The 26,011-nt window shown below is 36.4% G+C and overlaps 1 protein-coding gene across 1 annotated transcript in view; it reads right to left on the bottom strand.

Moving 5' to 3' along the window:
- Mmp16 (matrix metallopeptidase 16) overlaps window positions 1–26,011 on the bottom strand; it is a 242,735-nt gene that overhangs the window by 55,276 nt on the left and 161,448 nt on the right. The window contains exons 6-7 of the mRNA XM_052175772.1: window positions 16,467–16,628; window positions 13,777–13,988 (exon numbers count right to left, since the gene is read on the bottom strand). Of these exons, the coding sequence (XP_052031732.1) occupies window positions 13,777–13,988; window positions 16,467–16,628 (374 nt within the window). The remainder of the gene's footprint in view (window positions 1–13,776; window positions 13,989–16,466; window positions 16,629–26,011) is intronic.

The raw sequence follows: 26,011 nt of genomic DNA, 5'->3' as shown, positions 1-26,011 counted from the left end.
TATGCAGCAAAATGTAGGGTCCTGTTTCCTTATCCAGTCTGTTAGCCTATGTCTTTTTATTGGGGAACTGAGTCCATTGATGTTAAGAGAAATTAAGAATAAAAATTATTACTTCCTGTCATTTTTTGATGTTATTTTTATATTTTAGTGGTTATCTTCTTTGGGTTTGATGAAAGACGGTTACTATCTTTTTTTCCCCAGGGTGTAGTTTCCCTCCTTGTATTGGAGTTTTCCTCCAGTTATTCTTTGTAGGGCTTGGTTTGTTGAAAGATATTTTGTAAATTTGGTTTTGTCATTGTATATCTTGGTTTCTCCGTTTATGGTGATTGAGAGTTTTGCTGGGTATAGTAGTCTTGGCTGTCATTTGAGTTCTCTTAGTGTCTGCATGAGATCTGCCAAGGATCTTCTAGCTTTCATGTTCTCTGGTGAGAAGTCTAGTGTGATTCTGATAGGTCTTCCTTTATATGTTACTTGACCTTTTTCTCTTACTGCTTTTAATATTCTTTCTTGGTTTAGTTCATTTGGGGTTTTGATTATTATATGATGAGAGGTATTTCTGCTCTGGCACAGTCTGTTTGGAGTTCTGTAGGCTTCTTTTACATTCATGGGCATCTCTCCTTTTAGGTTAGGGAAGTTTTCCCATAATTTTGTTGAAGATATTTACTGGCCCTTTCAGTTGTAAATCGTCACTCTCATCTATACCTATAATCCTTAGGTTTGGTCTTCTCATTGTGTCCTGGATTTCTTGGATGTTCTGAGTTGCAAGCTTTTTGCATTTTCTTTGGCTGTTGAGTCAATAGTTTCTATGGTATCTTCAGCATCTGAGATTCTTTCTTCCATCTCTTGTATTCTGTTGTTGATATTTGCATCTGTAGTCCCTGATTTCTTCCCAAGGTTTTCAATCTCCAAAGTTGTCTCCCTTTGTGATTTCTTAGTTGTTCCTACTTCTGTTTTTAGATCCAGGATGGTTTTTCTCAGTGCCTTCATTTGTTTGTTTGTGTTTTCCTTTAATTCTTTAAGAGATTTTCGTGTTTCCTCTTTCATGACTTTTGTCTGTTGACTCCATTTCTCCTGCATTTCTTTAATATTTTTTTGTGTGTGTGTTTCTTCTTTATTGGCTTCTATTTCTAAACCCTCAATCTCCTGAATTTCTTTAAGTGATTTTTGTGTTTCCATTGTAAGGACTTCTAACTCATTCATGTTCCCCTGTATTTCTTTAAGAGATTTATTCATGTCCTTTTTGTGTTCCTCTAGCAGCATCATGACCAGTGATTTTAAATTCAAACCTTGTTTTTCTGATGTGCTGGCATATCCAGGACTTACTGTTATTGGAGAATTGGGTTCAGACTCTGCCATATTGCCTAGATTTTTGTTAGTAACAGTCCTACGTTTGCCTTTTGCCATCTTGTTATCTCTGGTGTTAATTGGTCTTGTTGTCACTGGCTGGTGTTGGATCGGCCTGTGAGCCTGTAAGGCTATTTCCGCAACACTGGATGACTGGGTTTCCCCAAGCAAAGATTGTTGACTTGCTGCCCTCCTCTTGCGTGCCCTTGGAGCCCTAGTGTGCCCTGCCTCAAGTTGTCTCTGTGAGCCTAGTGTTACCCATTTGCTCCTTCAGGGAGTGATGATGGTTCATGCTGTGGGGACCTTTTTCGAGTACTGATCCCTCTGCAGGGTAACAGATCCCCCAACTGGGTTGGTGCACACATGGCTGGCCTAGCTGCCCAGGCCATGAGTCCAGGTAAAAGCCTGATAGACTTTGGCTAAACAATGTTCGCCTCGGGCTATGTCTGCTAACTGGTGCGCACCCCTGCAAGTGCTGAGCAGTCTACAGGGCAAACGACCTCCTGACTGGTTTGGCACACAGATGGACCACTGAGCTGCCCAGGGACTGTGTGCAGGCCAAAGCCTGCCAGGCTTAGGCCCAAGTGATGTTAGCCTCGGGCTATGTCTACTAGCTGGCCTTGTCTGTTAGATCTGTCTGGCTTCTGGTAGCCAAGATCGTGGCGTGCGCCCCAGCAAGTGCTGGGTAGTCTGCAGGGCAAACAACCTCCTGGCCGGGTTGGCACACAAATGGCCCACCCAGCTGCCCAGAGCCTGGGTACAGGCCAGAGCCTGACACCTTTAGATCCAAGCGATGTTAGCCTCTGACTATGTCTGTGTACCTGGTACTGTCAGATCAGCTTGGTGTCTGAGAGACAAGATGGAGGAGCGCCTAACATAACTGGATAGCAAGAGGCAGAGGTCTAATGTGGCTTCAGTACAGTAAAAAGCGCTGTAACTCCACCACTGCTCACAGCTCGGCTGGAGGGTGGTGGCTAGTGGTAGTGGTCACAGGACCTGCCTGGTCCCTGTCACCTTGGTTCTGCTGGTGATGTCCCTCTCTGCTGGAAGAGCTGCTGCTGCTGCCACCCTCAACTTTCTAGTTGAGGGATAACTATCCTCATTTCATTCTAACTTGGTGGCATTGAACATTATAGTCTTTGCTTATGGAATGTTGATGTTCTTGCATATATAACTGTACATATACACAAGTATAAATACATATATCACTAATATATCATATATGTATTTATGACACAGATGTATAAACATCTAAGCTACTGGGTTGAGCTTTCATATCCCTAACAATCTACTTTTTATTCTTAAATAGTCTGTGTTTGGCCCTTGTATTCATTTCCACTCCTTACCTTCATATGTATGTGGGATAACTGGACTGTGAATCTCAACATTTTTTTTTTCTGAAATAACACATTTAAAATATTGATACATAATTCAAATCTGTAAAGAAGTATAATCTCAATATTTAAGTTATAGTACATTGGATTGTCTAATACTAAATTCCCTAATGTTGGTCATTTGATTGTTTCAGTATGTTGTTATTTCAAACAGTGCAGAAACAAAATATGTGGGTTTAATCATTAAGTGCTCATGAGAGAAATGCAGCAAAATCTTGGTCTAATCTTTTTATTATCTAACTACTATCTTGGACTAATCTTTAACAGAATAAACTCTACCTAGATTTCTTAGAAGGTCTGTACCATTATAAACATTTAAATATCTAAATTTTATGTGCTATTACCATTAAAAATATTGTCTCTTCTTAAATATATTTGAACTCAGACCATACATTAACAGCAACAACAACAACAACAACAACAACAACAACAACAACAAAACATACCTAAGACCGATTAGATGGTGCAGTGGTAAGGGCTTTTGCTAATAAATCTGATGACCTAAGCTAGTTCTTCTGGGCCCATATATGGAAGGAAAAGACTGAATCCATGCATTGTTGTCTGCCCTCTATACACAATTATGCCAGACACAGATTTGTCTATGCACACACTCATGTTTACATGTGATCTCTATCTTGCATACATGCACATATGTATGCATACAATCTATTCAATAAAAAATTAAACAATTGTAATTATATTTGCTGAATACAAAACAAAAGTATTAAGAATGAAAAGTGGTAAGCTCCCTGGAATCCTAAGGGTATGTATGGTTGGAGACAGTCAACTTTCTGAGGCCTTTTGTTCTTATATAATGTGTGGTCTATGTTATGATAACATATTAAATACACTGAGGAAAGTGCGGTGTGGCTCATGGATACTAAATATATTACTTCATTATGGTGGTGTATGATATTTTTATCAATAGAAGGAACTGATAAAAATCTATGAGAATAATGTGGGATAAAAATACAATTTACTTTTATTACTTAGGAATCCTGTAAATTGTTTGGTTGTAAATACCTAGAATTCAGGATCTTCGGAAAGTCACAGACACTTAGAAAGTGTTATAGAAACTGCTAGTAATTGATTCAGTATCTAGTTCTTCTCTTTCCTGCTACTAACATCTGAATCTTGTTTGAGGGTGCAATTTTCAGAATTTTCAAATTCTGCTTACCAGGCATCTCTATATAAGTAGCAACGTAACAGCTGTAGCCAGAGAAAGAGAGCTGAGCATTTGTGTTTTTCCCCTAATATGGTTGCTACGTATTCATTTGGCATTTTCTTATTCTGTATAAAACATGGATATCTGCCGGCTAAGCACTCGCTTTGACACACTGAGAACTAAAATCCATCAATCACGATATGAAGAGAATTGATGTGGGCAGAGCTTGGATTGACAGTGTGGCAGCAAACTTATACAATATAAATTATCTTATCTAGATTAATTAAAATTTGTAGAGTAAGGACTTCCCTTCACTAATCCCATTAGAATTACAATTATGAGTTGTAGAATAATGTGAGAGAGTAATTATTTTCTCATAGTGTCTTTCCACACTAGCACATGGTAATCTCCCCATTACTTAATTCATTTGAATTTACATAATTAATGTTTTCTTATATAAAATATGATGTAATAAATTAAAAAACTATTCTAAGTGTTAGGTATAGAATATCAAATAGGACTCTTGATAACCCTCCTCTTGGAATTCAAATTCAGGGAGTTATATGCAAAAATACTAGTCAATAAATAAATATTTATTGCATGCCACAATTATAACAGGCATTTGTATTTAAGTTGAATTTTATGACTGGCTTAATTATGCCAAGAGACATTTTCTATTTAATTTATTATTAATAAATAATATTAATTAATTATATGATTATTAATTATTAAGATGCTAAAAACTATTATGCTTCTGTCTGTCTTTCCAAAGTTTAATATGTGTAATTTTTTTTCATTGCTTGTTGTGGAACTTCTTAGAAAACGGCATACTTTGGTGATAATTACAGTTATATTCACAGTATATATACATATGACCAAACCATGAAGATAAATCAATGCACTAACAAATTTGACAGAGTTGGCTGTAATTTTAAGCCATTTTAAATAGCTAAATGTTGCACTGATGATTACACACAGTGGTCATAGAAACAGTAAAATTTAACTCCTCTTTATAGACACAGAAGCAGTAGTGTTCAACGTGTTTTGGAAATTGCTGTAACTAATTACTGGACAACTAAATATGAAGAAAACATTATCTAAGGGCAGTGTCCCAGGCACCTACATGATGACTTGGCCATTAACATGAGAATATCATCATGGTGAACGTGTCAGAGTGTAAAGGTGTTGAAAGGTTGGTGATCAGGAAAGAGTAGAACATGTCTGAGCTGAGGCATCATCTCCCCCAGCTACCATCTACATCCATACCCTCCAAAGGAGACTACAATCTATCTTCCAGCCGTGGATCAGACTACCAATGATATGTTAGCATCATCTCCTTCATCTCCAATCATCTCCCAAAGCCCATGAGCTGACAGTAAGCCATGTGCCTTGAGGAGAACTTCAGATGCAAACTGTTAAGGACCCAAACCTGAAACTCTCAGAAATTTCAAATATGAGAGGAAAATATTGAGAAAGAATGCTTTTTGAAAAATTCTTCAATAAAAATTATATTTTACATGTTTACTGAAAATCTTGAAACTAAACTTATTATTTACATTACATAAATGATTGTAAGTGTTCAGAACCATGAGTTGAGAAGAGGGGCATTTTCTTTGAAAATTTTAATTATAAGTGATAGATTATAGAATATATTTAATACATAGAACAGAAAAAGTTTAATTTGATACTGAATTTATATAAATTTTATGTAAATTTTTATAATTTATATGTAACTAACATGGGTATGGACTGAAAGGTTTACACATGAACAATAACATTCTTTCAGAAAGTATTTTTATATAATTACATTGACTATGTACATAGATGTACTGTGTTACTGTCCTCTGCACCAAGAAGATTTAGGTTGTCCCTGGGCAAAGGATCTTCCCAGCTGGACTTCAGACTGCTCCATACCATTGACAACCTCATACATGGCCTGGAGTAGAGACTAGAACTCATGTGTGTGTGTATGTGTGTGTATGTGTGTGTGTGTGTGTGTGTAAGGCCTCGAGTGAGAACTCCATTTTTGTAGTTATGATGAAACCCTCCTGATATAAGGACAACATTCCAAACATGGAAAATAAAAAAAAAAAACAGGTGCACATATCCTTGTAAGAACACCCTAACTGTGCCAGAATGAACTTTGGTGGAATTGTGTTTGTCCTTGGGACATTAGGAGAAGGAATAGGTATTGTTTATGTTTCCTCATGAGAAGAAATTTTTATACCAAATTAATTCATACTTGAAAAAAAACAACTTAATCTTCAAAATGTATACCACAGTCACATATTAACTTATGTTTGATATAAGTCAGATAGTTTTAGTTTCTCTTAGGCAAATATCCAAATATAAACTCAGACTTCTTTCATTTACTAAGAAGAAATCATTGACTGAGAAAGAATTTGGGAAGTCAAGTGTACAAACCCTTACTTCTGAGGACTATCTATATACTTCCCTGGTAGATTAGACAGGGACCAACAGAAATAATAAATCACTGCAATAGAAAATTGAAAAGCAAGAATAAATTAGGTGATTTGTAAAATCAGCAAATACTAATTAAAAGAGCAGCATTCCACTAAAATCTAGTTACATGTTCAAAGGTTTTTCTAAGGAGGAACATTATAATTTTGTACCAGAATTAAATTGTAATTAATGTTTGGCATAGATCATCCTAATTTTAGTTATATGTGCACTGAGACATTATTTCAGTACCCTGATGATATGTGATAGGCAGTGCCAAATTAATATTTGAATCAACATAATCTAAGAGTTACCTGTGCTACACTACTACTGGAAGTAATTTGGGTGTTTTGGAGGACCTTATTTAGGTTTTCTGCCAAACAAATGGCCCTTAATTATGTACTTACTGTGACCGAGATAAAATTTGCAATACTGTCTAACTCTTTTCCCTTATACCATAAGGACTTATCCCATATAGCCCTTCTCTGTATAGAACTATGTGCTAGTTTATGAAGATAATTTCAGAGAATGGGAAGATGGTTCTATTGGCAAGGTTCTTGGTACACAAGCCTGAGGACATAGGTTCAGATCTCCATCACACATCTAAAACGCCAGGTATGATACAATAATGTGTCTACAAACCCAGAGTTGTGGAATTAAAGACCAAATATCCCCAGAACACACACTGGCCAGCTTACCTGGCAAAATTGATGGTATTTGGTTTCAGTGCCAGGCTTTGTCTCAAAACATAAGGTAGAAAGCAAGGTAGAAGACAACCTACATTGACCTCTACATGTAATATATTCATCTGCACATAAAAAAGGTAAGCGTGCATGCATACTCACATAGAAACACACACACTCATTAGTACACAATCCACTGTGCACACATATACATATGTACATACATGCATGCATACATACATACATACATACATGGAGAAGCAGTAATTTAGATGCTAGCTTTGGCAGCACATATAAAAAATTTGAATGGTATAAAAATTAGGATGACTTCTCATGAGGATTCCTGATTCATTTTTAAAATAAAAATAATTTTAAATATCATTTGAATTTGAACCTACTGCAGAATTAACTATGCTGCTTCTGTTTTGATTTTTTAATACAGCATTTTCTTAGCTTATCCTAGTCTTATGATGGAATTTCTCAGCAATAATCACATTTGTAGAGTAAATTCTGAAGTGTTTAACAAGTATTTATTGTTTACTATATTCTAGCACTGTGCAATACTGAAATGGTTAAGTTAGTCACAATCCTTGTCTAGAGCTGATAGTGGGATTTAATATTTTGTCTAATGTCTAAAGAATACAAGATTATCATATTTCAATATAAACAATGTCATTCTTCTAGAGAGTGGGAATAAGCCAGATCATGAGAAGACAGCAGAGATTCTTTTTTCTTTTTTCAGCAGTAATTTTACTAATTCCTCTCATCATTTGAGAGTGTAAACTTCCATAATTATGATCTTCAGGACTCTCTGAGACCCTTCATGTGCTGTGCCCCTTCTCAGCTGGCTGTAACCTCGGTAGCAAACTTGAGAATGAGAATTAGGAAGGAACACAGGCTTCAGGGTATGTACACAGAAGAACAGATATCTACATGTAGTTAACTCATACTAGACAGAAACCTGAAACCTGGCACGCTAGAGAAATCACAAGATAGACAAGAAAATGTTGGGTTGAGGGAGTGAGTGAAGGAGCAAATAAAAGAGAGAGGGCCAATTATAGGAGCCCAAAAGCTGAAGAAGGGGAAAAAATCTCAAATTATTCTGTACCAGGGAAAACGGCTTGTAGCTGAAACTGTCCATCGCTGAGATGCACATCCTTTAAAGACCAATTACACACGATAGACACTCAAGGTGGGACGAGGCAAAGCAGGGAAAGAAGGAAAAGTGGGAAATTAGTTTAAAGAATATCATATGTAAAGTGAGGTGTGAGGTAAGGTGTCAGGTATTGAGATAGGATGGTAACAACAAAGAAAGAAAAAAGTTCGGTGTTAGATCAACAGAGAGGATCACTATGGACTAATTGATTCACTATGACTAATTGAAGGATTAAATCACATTATGATATATATTTGAAATATATTTGAGGCCGAGATATCATGTTTCAATATGTCTCCCACTCCATCCTCATCTTTTTCTTCCAGTAGGAAGATGTTCACTTTAGAAAAATGGCCATATTAAAAAAAAAAAGCTATTTGTTTTTAAATGAAATTACACTCTACTTTGTATTTATTGGAACTCCTTAGTGTATTTAAATAGGGGACATCAATTAAGATAGCCAGTCATGAGCAAAAGAAGATTGTGATGAATGAATACAAATGGGACAGAGCATTTAAAATTCAGGAGTTAGAGGAGGGGCAGAAATGTTGGGAGTGATGCATATAGATATGCCATGGCTGATGCACTTGTGAATTCACAATGGGTATATTTCTCTGTACAGGATCAAGCCTGCTGAAAATTCCAGCATCAATAAGGTAGGTCCCACCCCTTATTGGAGAGTTATGGACAGGGCTATTAAAAAGGAGAAGATATGAATCTGCGGATGAGGTATTGGAGGCATAGTTGGGAGCGCATGTTATCACACCTCATTGTATATATGGATAAAATTCTCAAGAATTAATAAAACCTTAAATGGACCCTAAAGATATCTACTTTGGTTTGTTGCCCTGTATATGATGAGCTAGCTCCTTGTCTAGGATAATGAGTCTTACTCTGTACTGACTACACTGCTCTCCTCCTCTTGCCCTCTTGCTAGCACCAAGCTTTCCCTGCTTGATATCAGGAACTGATCAGCTGACAGACCCAGTCTTCTTAGGTGAGGGAAATGATGTTTCTTCTAACTTCTAGCCTTAAAAACTATGGCCACCATTGCACTCTTTCAAATGCAGTTTAACATTTTGTAATTGAAATTCGCTTCATGTAATCTCATTCAACTTTGCTGGTAATTTCCTTCACCTTAAAATGAAGACAAATAATGTTAATATGTTCCTGTTAAAATACAAAGGCATAAGTCATGTTCTCAATTACATCTGGCTATTGTGAGCTCAGCTCAGTCAAGGCAAGTGACAGTCTTCAGGTGATGATGTGTCTTGTGGTACTGTTGTGCTTTCCCTGTTCTTTGGCATATTTCTTTGATCCCCATTCCTTGTCTTAGAAGGCTTTATGGTCCCCAAAGATTATGAAGCAGCAGGATTTAATTTTCTGTTCTATTCATCAATATGTAACATACCTGAGTACAACACACACACACACACACACACACACACACATTTCCCAGTTACAACATTATCCCAGAATAACTCTCTGTAAATGAGAAGATGACATTGAATACTAGGGGAGGAAGCTAGCAAACAAAGCGAACTATGCTGAGTTTCCTGTTTGAAGGGAAGAATTCTTTCTAATGAGGAAACAAACAGGACTAGTTATTGCATTGTGCATACATCTAGATTTTGTCTGTTGGTGCTGGTGTTAAAATACGTACATATAGACTTTAAATTAAATGGTTTCAAATGATTAAAGTCTTTCAAAAATAAAAAATACAGAAGAGTAATAGGGAGAAGCAAGCCTGGGATCCACCTGAGTTTGGACCCTGGAAGCCACAAAGTGATCCCTCAGGTTGAACTCTGACCTCCATACGCACACTGTGATGCACAAAACACCAGTAAGTAAACGAACAAATTAAATGAATTTAATGGAGTTTTCAAAAAATAAATAAAGGAGAAGAAAACATTCATTATTTCATCATTTCTCCTATGGTATATAGTACCTTCAATTTTCATGAGTTGGCCCACAGGGATTCCTGTCACTAGTGGTGAGCACTGTGGTACGCAAATGAACTAGGTGCTCTGTGAGCAAGTCTATCATCCAGTTAAAACCATTCAGTAAAGGCAATGATTAGAGACAACAAACAAGCAAGTTACATAGATGCATAGAACAGGCAGGAAACAAAACAAAACAAAACAAAAGCTAGAATACATTTGATCAGAATAGGCAGGCAGGATTTGAGTTTCATACAGAAATGCTGAGTTAGACTGGAATGGCTAAGGCGTCACAAGAGAAGCCACCAGGCCTTAGAACCAAAGGAGAGTTGGGGGTACAGGAGAAGAATTCCTGGGATAATGAGTAGGGTTTCTGATTTGTATAGAGTTTGGAATAAAGTAAGTAAGTAGAAAATCATGCTGTACAAATAAGAGTAAAATTAAACAATACCATATACCAATATTTGAAGGGCTTCTAAAATATGCATAAGTATGTGCTCCCAAAATGAATATTTAAAAGACAGGCATTCAAAAGGCAGATCATCAGAGAGTTTATTTTATATCAGTATCAAGCAGGAAAGCTAGACACAGAGCATTGACACTGGTGTAAAGGTTGAGGTTGTATAGGTTAAACAGCTATAGCACAGAGGGAGCACTTAGCATTCTAGCTGAAACTCACAAAGCAGCATTCTGGCTCCTGTGTGTACTTGTAACACTTGTACCTAGAATCTATGTGTGCAGTCCCCTTTGTAAGTTCCTTTTTTATCACTATGGTAGACACCTGACAGAAGCCAGTGAAAGGAAGAAGACTTATTCTGGCCAGAGAATTCAGGGAATGCAGGCTCTCTCGGTGAGAGGACATGCCATTGTGTCCCTTTCCATGGCTGCTGGGGACTTGCAGCAGGTGATGGAGGCTCATGAACTTTGTGACTAACTAGGAAGAAATTACATGTTTGCAACCAGAACTCAATACCACCTTCATGGCAGATCCTTGTTAATATATTTGGCTAGCTAGGCTACAGTCATAATGTTTCCACAGCCTCCCAAAATGATATCACCACCTGGCAACACACTCAAACACAAGAGCCTGTAGTACACATTTCATATGCAAACCATGACACCCTCTAACTGTTTACCTCGAAAACAAACTCTAAGAAAGAAAAAGCTAACATGTTTTATGTGCTATTTATTACATTTTCAGCACCTAAACATTATGTAGTTGGAGGACAATAAACACTTCTTCAGTATTTATAACTTTAAAATATAGGGTTAAGTTCAACTTTATTCTGAAACATTTTCTGATTTTTCAGGTAATAGAATTAGAAATCTGAGTTGGAAGCTCTGGATTAGAATCAAATAAACATATATAACTCCTTATATAAGAAAGTAGAGTTCAATAATTCTTTAGAGTTATTGAAAGATTACACATGACTTGAATTTTTTGAATTTATATTTTCTGGTAAGACAAAGAATAGTCTTGAACTTTTAGTAAGGTTGTATAGTTCAGAGATTGTGAATGGCTAGGATTCAACCAGAATCATATTGATTACCTAAACTGTAAAGGCTTTGGCTAAGGGCAACCAAGCTTCCACTGTGTAGTCTACCTCAATCTCATACCATTTGCAACTGAATTAGAATCCTAAGATCTCTGTATCAGATGCTAGCTATCATGCCCACTCTTTTAACAGAAAAAAAAATCCATTACATATTTGATGTTCTTGGAAAAGTCTCTCTTAAAATTATTTCAAAATGTTAAGTAAGTAAAACTTACAGTTGAATTAAATTTCTATAATATCTCTTTGCATCCAGGTTATAGCTTCTATGCTGCCTCTTCATGGTATGGGCACTGCTGCTCCCCTCTCTTTTCCAGTTACATGACCAGCGTATAGACAGGAGAGCTAGTTTGGACTCCCACATTACTGGTGTCTAATAGAGCACCCTAAACATGCATACATACACATATACACTTACTTACATAGACATATACATACATACATATGTGCTCTATGTGGCAGAACAATAAATATAGAGGTTGTAATGTCTGTACTACTAGGAAAGTTATTACAATAAAAGCACAATGTTCTTCAGATGTTATATTTAACAAAATTTTAGATTTATTTCAGAAACTTTTTTTTCTTAAAGAGTTTTGATAAAGAATCTAAGGTAAGATAGAAAGGGAAGAAGTTGAATTATAACTTTTATGATATTGAAATTAGTTATTTCCTTATATTAAGAGAACCTGATCTATAAGCTTTTTCTTATACTTCTGATTCCAGAAAGCAGAGTCAATAGGCCTTTATTTATTACTTCAGTGCACTCCCTGTAAAGTATGCAGGAGAAAGAAGCAGGTGGGTTTTATTTTATTGATAAATATGTAGACATAACTCTTTGCTGAGAATATCAGTCTCTTTAAACAGACAGAAATAATAAAGAAGAGTGCATTATTTTTAGATAATGGTGACACTATTAAATTTTTATTTTAGAAAACTATCAGGTTGCATTGTGGGAATTTAGCTAAGGTGGTAAAAACAAAATCTTGGTCATATAAAATCAACAAATTGCTGTATTTTTGTTTCTTTTTTCTTTTCAATTGTGTGCTGAAGCCTAGCCACAGAGCAGCTGGGAATAATGATGAATCATAGTCTATCATCAAGAGTATCACTGGAAATCATAGACAAGGAACAATGACGGACATACACATACAGATGTGTGCATGCATGGATAACTGAAAGAAACTTGTTCTATATTCACTGTACTTAAGCTTATTAATATACTTAAAATGAAATCAAGTTCTTTATAAATATAATAATAATATTCTTATTATGTTTAAGTTTAGTATTCCTGAATTTGCTTTTAATTCTGATCTTATTTTTCTTTAGCTTTATTAGCAGTTATAACTGTGCATAATAAGTCACCTAATTTTCCTATGTTCATGAACATATACCTATTTTCTCCTTTCATATACTTTCCACTGGTGTTATTGATAATAAAAGAACCTGCTCAAGAACATTTTTTCAAGTATAAAAATGTAATGTGGTAGTATGTAAATTTGATAGTATGTAAATATAAATTAAGTATACTGCCTACAAACAAACAAACAAACAACCCAAGTTCTATCATCTGAAAATGAAGGACAACTAGAAATTTAGCCAAGATGGACAGTGGGGAACCCCAAACAAAACGACAAAAGGAAAATAAGAACAACACTGACAAGGACAACCAAGCAAGGCAGTAATTGTCAAGTGAAATTAGAGAGACATTTTAAGATTTATATAGTAAGACATCCAAGCAACAGCATGCTTGGAAGTGGCTAAGCTGACAGGCAAATCGTCGCTATTAGATCCCATTCATGATTTAAATTCTGCTATTTTATCTCTTCATAACATGCAGTACTTTCAGCCTCACACTTCAGGCATTTCAGCTCCTGCTGACAGAAGTGCATTCCCAAAATAGAATGTCACAGCAATCTTCTGCTAGACATCGACGCCCCTTTGCACATGTGATTTTTAGGATGCTTTTTTCCCCTAACTGTGAAAGGGCATGGAAGGTAGAGTTAGAATCAATGAGAACTTGTTTTCTAAAACGACACTGGACACTTTATCTTCTCTTAAGAAAATAAATCGACGTCTCCTACCTTGAAAACAAACATTTCCCTTCGAAGAATAGCGAGAGTGTTGAAGTTCCCATCGCAGATGTTGGGTTTGGCTCCTGGATAGGAAGGTCGGCCAGTAGGAGGCCGAGGAGGTTTGGGCCTGTCATTTTTCCTTGGGTCAGCAGGAGGAACAGATCTGTGAGGGGGCACTGTCGGCAGAGGTCTTGTCGGTGGAGGGATCTTGTCAGGCGGACCTTTTGAAAACAGGAGGACAGTGCTTGGCTCACTTAAATCTGGAATAGAGCTGGAAAATATGCTACAGAGAACAAGCACTTATCAGCAGAAATCACGGACTAAGCAAAGTTAAGAGGTTCTTAAGATCGTGTATTTTCTGAAAATACAAACCCTCAAACCCACCCAACTGCTAACAAGGCTGTCTCAGACAGTCTCATGAAGCTGGAGTCCAGCTCTTGGTACTATGGTTTCTTTGTTAATTTTTTTTAATGTGACTTTTATTTTATAGGTTCAACCCAGTCCCTTTTGGAAAGCTTCTCTTAAAAATCCTGTTTGGAAATAGGTTTTTCATGGAAAAAAAATAGATGGATGAGTGTAAATACTAAATTCACAACTGTGAGCTCCATTCAACAGAAACCTGGACTTTGACAGACGCTGATCCCATGAAAAATATTTTCCCAAGATAAATACTAACAAATCAAAGGTTATTCTCTCATGTTTCCATCTATAAGCTTTTTACTGATTTAACTATTTTGTTTTAATAACATGTCTTGATGAATAACCACAGGCTTGATGTGAATACTGAATCTAAAATGTCCACTGATTATCACACCACTGGTGAAATATTAATGTAAAGTATTTCTAAAACGAGGGTTCCAAGTCTAGCCTAAATTTACTCATGCAATTTGTGACAGATGTCAGTCACCATTCCTCAAGGTGCTCGTGGTCTTTAATCAATGCAAAGTTGTTCACACTTAATATTTAGATATGGGGCGGGTGGTCTTTCACAGCCCTAAGTCTAGACACTAATTCACAAGGACATGGGAAAAAGACTTCTCTGAGCTAACCACTCAGGGGGAATGTCTAACAGCACACCCAGGCAATGTGTCTCTTAGCATCCAAGCTATTTGGATTTGTTTCTGTGATGTGAGTCAGTCCATCCAATACATTTCAAATTTACTTTGACCCTAAGAGAATGATTACGATTGTGCTACTAAAACTGAGAAACTAATGAATGCAAAACAAATTAGTTCACTTAAATTGCACTGCTTAAAATGCTAATCACGTACCCTGGATACTGATTATTGGAACTCTGAGAGCACAGAGTTACTTGTTAACATGAGAGCGTCATATACTTAATATAGTAATGGATACCTGCTATAGGTAAATTGTGAATGTCAGAATTTTAATAACGTGTGGAATAAATGTCTTTACTAAGGTCACTGGATATACTGAGAAAGTTATAGTTACAGTAAATATTCATGATGGTGTTTTCCCCTTTCTCTTAATTTGCATTTGCTGAATAAATCCTGCAAGCAAAAAACCGTACTCCCACCAACAAATGGAATCTATCATATTAGAATCCATGCTATATGTTGATAAACATCATTGTTTACTTCCATTCCTTTACTTTTGACTTTATTTATGATTTAATAATTATGCCTTTGTGGTCAGTAAGTATTTAAATTGCATAACTTATTTATTTACCTTTAAAAATAGTTGTTCATAGAAGTAACAGATGCTAGGAAACCCTGCTGCTGACATCAAAGTCTAACATTACCAAAGAGCTCTGAGCTTGGTGCACAGTGGTGACTTTGAGAGTGGGGTTTTCTCTCTTGTGCCTAGGCAATCCTGGCCCCCACTGCCTATCTGAAGAAGTTATCGTAACTCTGCACCTGATATTCCTAGAATGCCTCCCCACTCTAACGAGACATCTCAGTACCTTAGCATTCAGCTGTTGATATTCTTACCCTTTCCCACAAACTATATAACCCTTGGTTCACCCAGAAAGGAGTGCATGTGTCCAAACCCACCCCGAATAGAAAGATAGGCACAAGCTTAGATCTTCTCAGAGAACTGTCTCACTAAAGGTCATCAGGAAAGGATTTTGCCTAAAAGAGGTGTAACACTAAGAAGTGAGGAGAAGGCCTTCTCCCTTCCTGCCCTTTCACCCTTGGCATTCACTCGGAGATGGACCAGGATCCTGCAGAACCCCACCTCTTCTGGGTTCTGCTTCATCCTTTCAGCCCAACACGCAGTGACGTCTCAGATAACCTGAGAGGGAGAAGGAGGAGGATACAAAACTACAGCTGGATCCCAAGACACATACCACAACTGGAGTTTTACATAACAAGACCAGCTGTCAGTGGCTAAGATAGTTTCAACATACTACGTGAAAATGTGTACTTGTAACATTTTTATGAGTTTATGCAGCTATTTTAGTACACTACTATGTACTAAATTTTTAAATTGCACATTATTAGAAGTTTTTATGAGTGTACATTTTCATTAAATTTAACAAGAAATCTCCATCAGTGATCATTGAAAAATCTATACGAGTTTTTGGACAACTTGACTGATGATAGAACTTTGCAGGAAGATATTTTCATTTGCTTTTCTCTTTCTTATATATGTAAAGAATGTACTTTTAAGAGAAAAATTGCACAAGATTTCTGGTTGCCCCATAGGGTTTGGCAAACAGGAGTAGTGGAACCTACCATATATCTTCTGGATGCCCTGCAAATCGTCATTAGGAAGCTTGAAGTTGTCTGTTTCCATGTACTGATAAAATGGGGCCATGATAGCGGTGGGGTCGTTGGAATGCTCCAGTCCTAGAGCATGTCCCAGTTCATGGACTGCTACAAGAAATAAATCGTTGCCTGTCAAATGAGAAGAATAGGAGAGAAGACTATTATAAGTGGTAGTCATGGAATTGAACAATGGCACTTAGTATTATGGAAATTTTAACCCAAGGAAACAGAAGGACACCCCTTACTCCATTGATCAGTATAGTTTTAAAACTGGTTTGGCTATTGGAAGATATTTTCTGTAAAGGAGTGATAGGGGAGTCACAAATGCTTTGAGAGTGAAAGAATAAAAGTTTATAAAGACCAGCAATACCAAAACCCAGTATCATTGCTGTTTCTGCATCTTTCTAATCATTAATTAAAATACACAATCTCTCATGTTATAGCTATTACACTTAAGGAAATATTTGCAATAATAAAAAGAGGGCAACATACAAATCTTACTTTTGAATATAAGAGTCTAATAAGGCACAGAGGATCTGCCAGTCAAGATGAGTGTATCCTGCTGATACACAGTTACACTTTGGACTCATCTTATTCAGACTCCTGGATGAGGTCGAATATCTTACTCACCAAAACTACAGGAACACCGTAACTTAAATTACCTATTTATTATGTATCATACTAATCACATTTCTAGTATGAGCTTGATAAACACCATTTCTATCCATGAATAGATTTTTGGAACAAAAAGTACTTACAGTGGTCTCACACCGCAAATTCGCACTTAAGTAAATGTGTTTAATGTTATCTATATAACATAAAAGCAAGAGAAGCCTCAGGGTGATATTCTGACCATTTTTCTATGTTCTTCTAACTCTCCCCATTCATTAATTTCCCTCCTATGTCCTCTTCATGTTCATCCACCTTTAAAATTTTTATTTTATGTTTAAAGACTGATCTCACTGTTTCCCTAGGTTCACTTTCAACTTCATCTTCCTGTCTCAATCTCTAAAGTGTTAGGATTCACACTTGTAAGGCTTAAATTTCTGATGATTTTGTTTCTGAGGGAAATGATAAAAGGTATTGCAGAGGAAGTTCAACAGTTTACATGGAGGTCTTGCTAGGAATGAAAATAACTTCAGTAAATATGATTTTCAGGAGAAGCCCTTACCAACTATTTTATATACTATAGTATAATATATATACATATATATTATATATTATACATCTATATTATAGTATAATATATATAGTATAATGACTCTCTTCTGAGAATTATATATTTTTGGCACAAAGCCAGGAAAAATAACCAAACACTCTGTCACAGAGGAATGAAAGAGTCCATGTGTCCAATTCTCATGTGATATTGACACACTGAAGATGAAGAAGCCACTGAAGGGTTTTCAGCATCAGTTTATTATTTTAAAAAATGAGTAGAAATTGGCAAACAAAACAATTAAAAAAATTAAGGGATTTAAAAATCAGATACCTTAAAGAACATTTTCAATTTAGGAAACAGCTTTCCTTATAAAATTAATTAAACATGCCATACATATATGTCTTAACTGTAATGGAGTCTTGACTAAAAGCTTTCTTTTCTGTAGACGTTTCTAACATTTTAACCACTATTTGTTTAATTTTTTGCATTTTTTGTGAGTTGGTCACATATTATTATTTTCATTTAGTAAATCAGAAAAGGGATGGGGATGTTATAAAAATTTCAGTGTCATACAGTAAGGCAAAACAAGCATTCAGATGTCTCTCAGTCCACGTGCAAGGTGCTTACTTTTAATCACAAAAGTAAACCACACACATACAACGATATTAGCTTATCCTATGTTATATAATGTGACTTCCATCTCTGAGAAAAGCATACGAAGCAGAAGTATTTCACTTTACAGGGCGCGTCATTAAAACTCGGGAAGTAAGCTACTCAATAGCTTCAGAAAATCCCTGAACAGATTCATTAGCCTTTTCTGTCTGTAACTGAGGATTGGGAAGAGAAGCCATTAGACAAGAAGAGGCCCAGAGCAGCTGAGACACCTGGCAAGACAAACCACCCTAGCTGACCATCTGAGCTGCCTGGAAGAGACACCCTTCAATCTCCCAGGCTGCTGGCGAGGGATGAAGTGATGTTTTTGTTTACTGCAGCTTTCAAGAGCCTTCACTTATACTGGGATGGGCTTTTGCTGATGCAGCTTTTTAAAGTTATTTATGTTTTGCCTTTCTCCCTAACTCGCTATTCACCAAGCTGGACTTTGGTTTTGTTGTTGATCTGGTTGGTCATTGATTCCCTATCTTACAATAGCAGCTTTTTTTGTTGTTCAAGTCTCCCATGGCCCTATCATACAATATAGAGTAATCTGGAAGCGGAAATAGAAAGAAAAGAAAATGAAGCACAGAGCCATAGTTTACTATCATTGTTTGTTCACACATTCCTCCATATTTTGAGTAATTCAGATTGATGATGAATACTATTTATTTTATTTTTAAAATTCTGAAGGCATTGCCTGGCTCAAAACAGATATTTAATATTTTAATGAGTTTGAATAAATAGAAAAATATATCTGCAGAGTAGAAAGCTAAATTTAAAACTGAAGAATAAAAATAAATATGTAAATTCTACCTAAACATGGTCTGGCATGCTTCTCTAGATATCCTGCAAAGAACATGAAGGGAATAAGAGTACAATGGCAAAGGCCAGGAAGGCCATGTCTCTTAGGTAGGAAACTTTAGACAGTGGAACAAAAGTGTCCCTCACTTTCTGTTGCTCAAGGAATGGCAGCAAAAGCTTATGTTTTTCAGATAATATACAGGGGTCATGGAATAAAAGGAAACAATGTTCAATATTTTTATAGGACTCATAACCATTTCAGGGAACAAAGAATGACAGACAAGCGTGCACATGGTTAGGAGAGAAAGGTGGTTTCAAAATATAGAAGCCATATAGAGTGGAACAGTAACATGACTTTGGCGGAGGTATACTATAGTTAGAGAAGAAGAAAGTAAGACAGAAAGAAGAAGAGATGTTCCTGATGAGGTAAGGGAGTATGTTTACAGGTAGGCAATTTGGTCAGGGTCATAATGATTGTGCCAGCAATAATTAGTTATGGGCAAGTGGAAAGATTTGTAGAAACAAACCAAAACAAACAAAAACGCCCCATCATTGTTACATCTAAATCCAATTTAAACACCTTACTCATTAAAATGTGTGAAACCTGATAATAGTGAGTTTGTTTCTCCCAACGATGTTAAGCAGTGGGAGAAGAGGTAAAGCAGTTTCACACATGCCCAATCAGGCCACAGTGAGGAAATTAGACTTGAGCCATATCGCAGTGGGGTGAAATTTAAAGGAACCCCTTCACAAGGGCAGAACGTTTCATTGAATGAAGATAAAAAAAGAGTAGCAAATACAAGACTATAGAATACGATAAAATAAAGGCAGTTAATCCAAGAGTAGAAAACCTGCAAGTGGCTCTAAATTTTACAGCAAACGGTTGGTTTCATGTGAGTTCAGCAAGGGGCCAGTGCTGCTTCTTGTGATACTGGACTCTCTCTGTCTTCATGTGGAAAGACAGATATATCCTCTTAGCCAAAAGTCCCAAAGTGGAGTCTTGGTTTTATTCTTTAAAAGGAAAAATATTCAATCTTCACTGCTTTTCACCTTGTGAAGCAACTGGCCTCCACTTGCAAATGAAATACCAGGAGTCCAGTGCCTAAGTAAACATGTTGGAACCAACCGTCCTGCACTTAGGCAGATAAATACTGCTTTCAGCCATCTTCTAAGCTGTTGGCTAGTGGCCTAGCTAAATTATTAAAAGCACTTCAGATCTCACAGGAAAGGAGTCTCCTGGTCACTTTTTTTCCCTGTCTTGCAAAAATAAATCACACAGACATGCAACTAGGTCATAATGGCCAAAATCAATTCATTGAATGCATCGGTCATGAAATTATTCAATTTTTTTACACAAAAAATATTTCCAATGGTAGAACTACCCCTTGCAAAAGGAATAGATCCAGGTTTTAAATGAAAGTCAGCAGGATTAGGATATGAACTTATGACCTGTTGTAAAAGGATGCTGCTTTAATCAGAACCATTTGCCAAGTGTTCCAAGTAATTACCATTCCTCAGATGATTGGCACTAGTGTAATTAAACATCACTCGCTGCCTCACAATAGTCTACAAGGGTAAGTTGTGAAATACAACCACACCCTGTGCTTTTAATTCTTCTAGGAACAAAAGTTGTTGGCACATAATGAGTTTTAGGTAATCAGAATGCACCAGACCTCTTTCCTAATGCTGAAAATAATAACGGCTTCTGCAGTGTTCCATTCATTCATGCTATTTGGGCTTTTTCCATTGTAATATGCCTGATCTTATCAACAAAGGAGAAATCAGTCTCTCCGTTCTGAGTGCAGAAATAGCACTTGCTGCTCTTGCAAAATTTTGAGTTTTGTGTGTGCCTTTCAATTGCATCTCTAATCTCCTTCCTTTTGTGTATTCCAACACCCTATGGAATGCAGAACTGAGAGATATGGAATGCATTATGAGAGATAATGCATTGTTTGTAATTTCCCTGTCTTAATTATGTCTTTATTTTATCTGAAGTTATTGCCCAATTTCATCCATTTTTATAAGCTAGTTCCACTGATGACATGTGCTGGATATAAGTGAATGATTTTAAAGCATACCAATTTGTAGAAAGGACACATTTATAGACTTTCTTAAACATTGTAGTTACTAGCACCATTTGATCTATTTTCCTGTTTTATTCCATAAATTGGTGCTGTGTTACCTTGAAGTATAAGTACTAACCACAGTTTTACATTTCTCTCAAGTATCCAGTTCAGTAGTTAAATCATCTATGTGCACTTCATTAAATCACAGTGTCTTTAGTATTCGAGTTCTGAAATTGATTAATTCTGGATCTATAGTGAGGCAGAACTCTTGCCGTTTCCTCGGACTCTTGCCAATTCAGTGGAAACTCACCATATCTTCTGTACCATGCCAATGCTATTAATTGGTGTTTGCCAATTGGACTGGACTGCCACTAATGTTTCCTGTTTCATGTTTTGGACTGGACTGCTGATATCCTGACAAAGAAGATTGGTATTGCCCCAAAGAACTACTTCTAAAGATGACAACACCCATATTGTCCTATTGGCTGTCTTTCTCCCACACCTTAGGTCAGGGGGCTAGGAAGGCTATTGAACATTCTAGAACCTTAAATAAATTAGAAGTAGAAAAATTTAAGCCAACACAGAACATTATAGTGATGGAGGCATATGACAACAGTGGCTACTTACTTTATACTAAAGAGTAGGAAGAAGAGAAGGAGGAAGAGGAGGAAGAGGAGGAGAAGGAGGAGAAGGAGATGAAATGATGATGGTAATGATGATACAGAGGGTTGTTTCCTAAGAAATTGGGAGCTGTCTGTATGACATTTGTTTCCAAGCCAACTACAAGTATGTACAAATTAGGCAAAATCTAATACTGGTCATTAAAATATGAGGCAAACAAATCATGTAATTTTTTTCACAAAAATCAGGAAATGATTTAAAAATCTATATAAATTAATAATTACTTAGAGTTTCATGCTAAATAGACACTGTAAAGTAATAAATATAATTAAACTACCTAAGGTCTACAGTAAGCAACTAGTGAAACTCTATAAAAACATTTGGATAATAAGGATAAAGTACATTTATTATTTAAGCTACAGTATGCTCATTAAGTCTATTGTGAAAAGTTCTATATTCTATTTCAGAAAAGACTTGATAGGGAAAAATACAATATGTGGTTTATTGCAGCACAATATTGAAAGACATATGAGTTGTATGTTTCCTCTCTACTGAGTTTGGTTAAACATCTAGAAACATTCACTGTTAATGTGCCATCTTATTTATTCATATGCTCCGTCTTCCCTAGGGTATTCTAGTCTGATTGGAAGACTGGCGAAGACCATTACAAAGGATTACTCACCTCTCTGTGGCTTGTACAAAGCAAATCAATATTTATGAATATTTAGACCACAACAATCATAATAAATCATAGAAGCTGCTTTTCATGAACATAATTGTGTTATTTTATATATAACAATTTGAATAATATAAATTATTATCTAAATAGCAATCCTGCTAATATGTGCTACAATTTCCACACCAGCAACCACAATAAAACATCCTTTAAGAAACATGTTGGTGAATATGTGGAGAAAGAGGAACACTACTTCATTGCTGCTGGAATTGCAAACTGGTATAACCACTCTGAGAATCAATCTGGAGGTTCCTTAGAAAATTGGAAATAGCTATACCTGAAGACCTCACTATACCACTCTTGGGCAAAAGATGCCCCACCATGCCAACATGTGTGCCACTATATTGATAGTGGCCTTATTTGTAATAGGCAGAAGCTGGAAACACCACAGATGTCCCACAATGGAAGAATAGATATAGAAAATGTGATTCATTTACACAAGGGAATGCTATTCAGCTATTAAGAACAAGGACATCATGAGTTTTTCAGGCAATCAGATAGAACTAGAAAATATCATCCAGAGTGAGGTAACTCAGACACAAAAAGGACAAGCATAGTATATATTCACTAATAAGTAGATATTGACCCCCAAAAGTACAGAATGCCCAGGTTATAATACATAGAACTCAAGAAGGCTAACAAGCCCAAGGACCCAAGTGAGAATGCTTCAATTTTCACTTGGGAGTGAGAAGAAAGCAACCATGGGAGGCAGAGAGAGGGAGGGTATGGGTGGGGGGAAGTAGAGGGAGGGAAGAGGGGAACATGCTTAGGTATTGGGGTGGGGAACAGGAGAGAAGCCCTGAGGGCCAGGAGAAAGAATGGACATATGGAACCTCAGGGAATGGGAGGTGGGGTGACCCTTGAATATACCAGAGACCTGGGAGATGAAAGACTCTCAGGACTCAAAGGGAGGAACCTTAGATGAAATGCCCAACACTGAGGAGAGGGAAGTAGTAGAGTCTACCTCCAGTAATAAGACAATGCATCAAGTAGAGGGATGGGGTTATCATTCCAGTTAAAAAAAACTAACCAAAATTCTTCCTGTCTAGAAAAACTTCAGGGACAAAATGGAGAAGAGACTGAGGGAATAGAAGTCCAGTAACTGGCCCAACTTGGGATTCATCTCAAGGGGAGGTTCAAAGACCTGATACTGTTATGGATACTATGGTGTGCTTACAGACAGGAGCCTAGCATGGCTGTCCTCTGATAGACACAACAAGCAGCTGAGTGAGACAGATGTAGATACTAACACCAAACCAATAGACTGAAGTTGGGGATCCCTGTGGTTGACTTAGGGAAGGGTTGGAAGAAGATGAGGAAGAGAGCAACCCCATAGGAAAATCAGCAATCTCAACTAACCTGGACCTATGAGATCTCTCAGACACTGCACTACCAATTAGGCAATATCCGAGGCCCCTGGCACATATACAGAAGAAGACTGGCTGCTCTGGACTCAGTGAGAGAAGATGTGCCTAATCATTTTGGAAATGTGAGAGGGAATACTAAGAGAAGGAATGACTATAATCTAAAAAAAGTAATAAAAATAAAGTAAAATAAAGTAAAATAAAGTAAAACAAATGTCTCCTCCCAAAGAAAAGCTAAAAATTACCTACCATATGTAAGGAACTATTTATAGCATTAACAAACTACTAATATGCAACTTATCATAAGACATAATGGAATTTTATACCATCTGCCAGAAAATTTGAGTGTCACAGACTCCAAAGATCATGATAGGACACTTGTTCATCCTTTAATAGTTTGTTTATTTGTTTAGACAGACCAGGTGTTGCTATGTAGTTCAATTGGCCTTGAAATTACACTTTTCAACGAGATTTCCCATTCTCTCTCTCCCTTCTCCTCTCTTTCTCCCTAGCCCTCCCCCTCAAACACATGTGCAATATTTTTGTTCATTTGCTTTTAGTGTGCATCTTCCCATCATATGGTTTTACCTGTAGAAAACTTCTCAATATTTCACTGAACTTATATGTAAAATGATTACCTAGATATTGAAATCAGCCGCTCAAGACAGCTCTGAAAAGAATTTGACATTGTGCAGTTCTCATTATAGAATAATGATGTAAGTCAAAACTAAAGTTCCAAAAAAGAGTGAAAGTTTGAACATTAAATTATGCTTTATGTGCGAATAAAAAAGGTGGAATTCAAGATCACAAAGCTGATAATATTTGTATATTTAGGGTCAATGGACTTCAGATTGGATATTTATCAAAAGCATCCCAGTAAACTGGTAGAATTTAAAATATATATGCATTATATAAATATGAATGAAATCATATGTTTTATGCCAGCCCTGGTGTTGACCAAGGACATTTTACACACTATTTCAGGATCTTGGAATAGGAGATGATGTCACTAAGTGCCATACGTATCTGTCTTTAGAACATTGAAACTGAAACAGCAGGATAAAAATGGAAGTGAAAGATCTTTTTATAAAGTAATAGATTTACTTTACATTAGGTTGCGATTTATACAATGTATTACATATGTAACATTGCAAATAAAATAACAAAATACCTTGTTCACTCTCAAATAACCAATGATATTAAAAGAAAGCCAAAATTATAGCTTTGGATTTGGCAGAATATTATGTTGGCAACACAGTTGAGAATTTCAAATGTTCTGAATAATGTTTTCTTTCTAGGATTTATGAATTAGAAGGAAAGCATAGCTCAAATGTATATTTATATGTACATTATCAATTTTCTGTGCTGTTCATGTGCATTTTTAAGTAAAGCAATGAAGTATCTATGTTTCATGATATTCACAGATCTTATTAAAATTTCTCCTATAATATCTTCACTGTACTCTTGGAAAATGTCTTCTAAATCAGGTAGACTAAGACCTTATAGGAACTGCAGTAGTGAGGAATCACAACAAATGTGGATTTTAGGATTCTCTGCATATTTTTTGCTCCCTTAATTTCAAGTACACTAATTACAATGGGTAGTAGTTTTCTCATTTGCTAAAAAGGAATGAAAGCTAATAGCCATGTATTTCTCATTATGCTCCAGAACTGAAATCTCTTCAGGAATATATAATTTCCCACATACAATACCCAAAGAAACAAAAGTTTATAATAAATAACTCAAGGGGTTAAATAACACTGGGATGTTTTTTACCCAGGTTTCTTTCTTTCTTTCTTTCTTTCTTTCTTTCTTTCTTTCTTTCTTTCTTTCTTTCTTTCTTTCTTTTTTAACACAACAAGCTGCTTTTATTTACAGTATTTAACCCAGCAACAGAAAGCAAACCAGAGTCAGGCCCATTCCAAAGATGAGTTTTTTTTTTTTTTTGATGTTATTTTTTTATTCGATATATTTTTATTTACATTTCAAATGATTTCCCCTTTTCTAGCCCCCCACTCCCCAAAAGTCCCATGAGCCCCCTTCTCTCCCCCTGTCCTCCCACCCACCCCTTCCCTCTTCCCCGTTCTGGTTTTGCCGAATACTGCTTCACT

The sequence above is a fragment of the Apodemus sylvaticus genome, chromosome 3 (genome assembly GCF_947179515.1).
Source record: "Apodemus sylvaticus chromosome 3, mApoSyl1.1, whole genome shotgun sequence".
Taxonomy (NCBI): Eukaryota; Metazoa; Chordata; class Mammalia; order Rodentia; family Muridae; genus Apodemus; species Apodemus sylvaticus.
The sequence above is the reverse complement of the archived record's forward strand: the minus strand, read 5'-3'. Positions and strand labels throughout refer to the sequence as shown.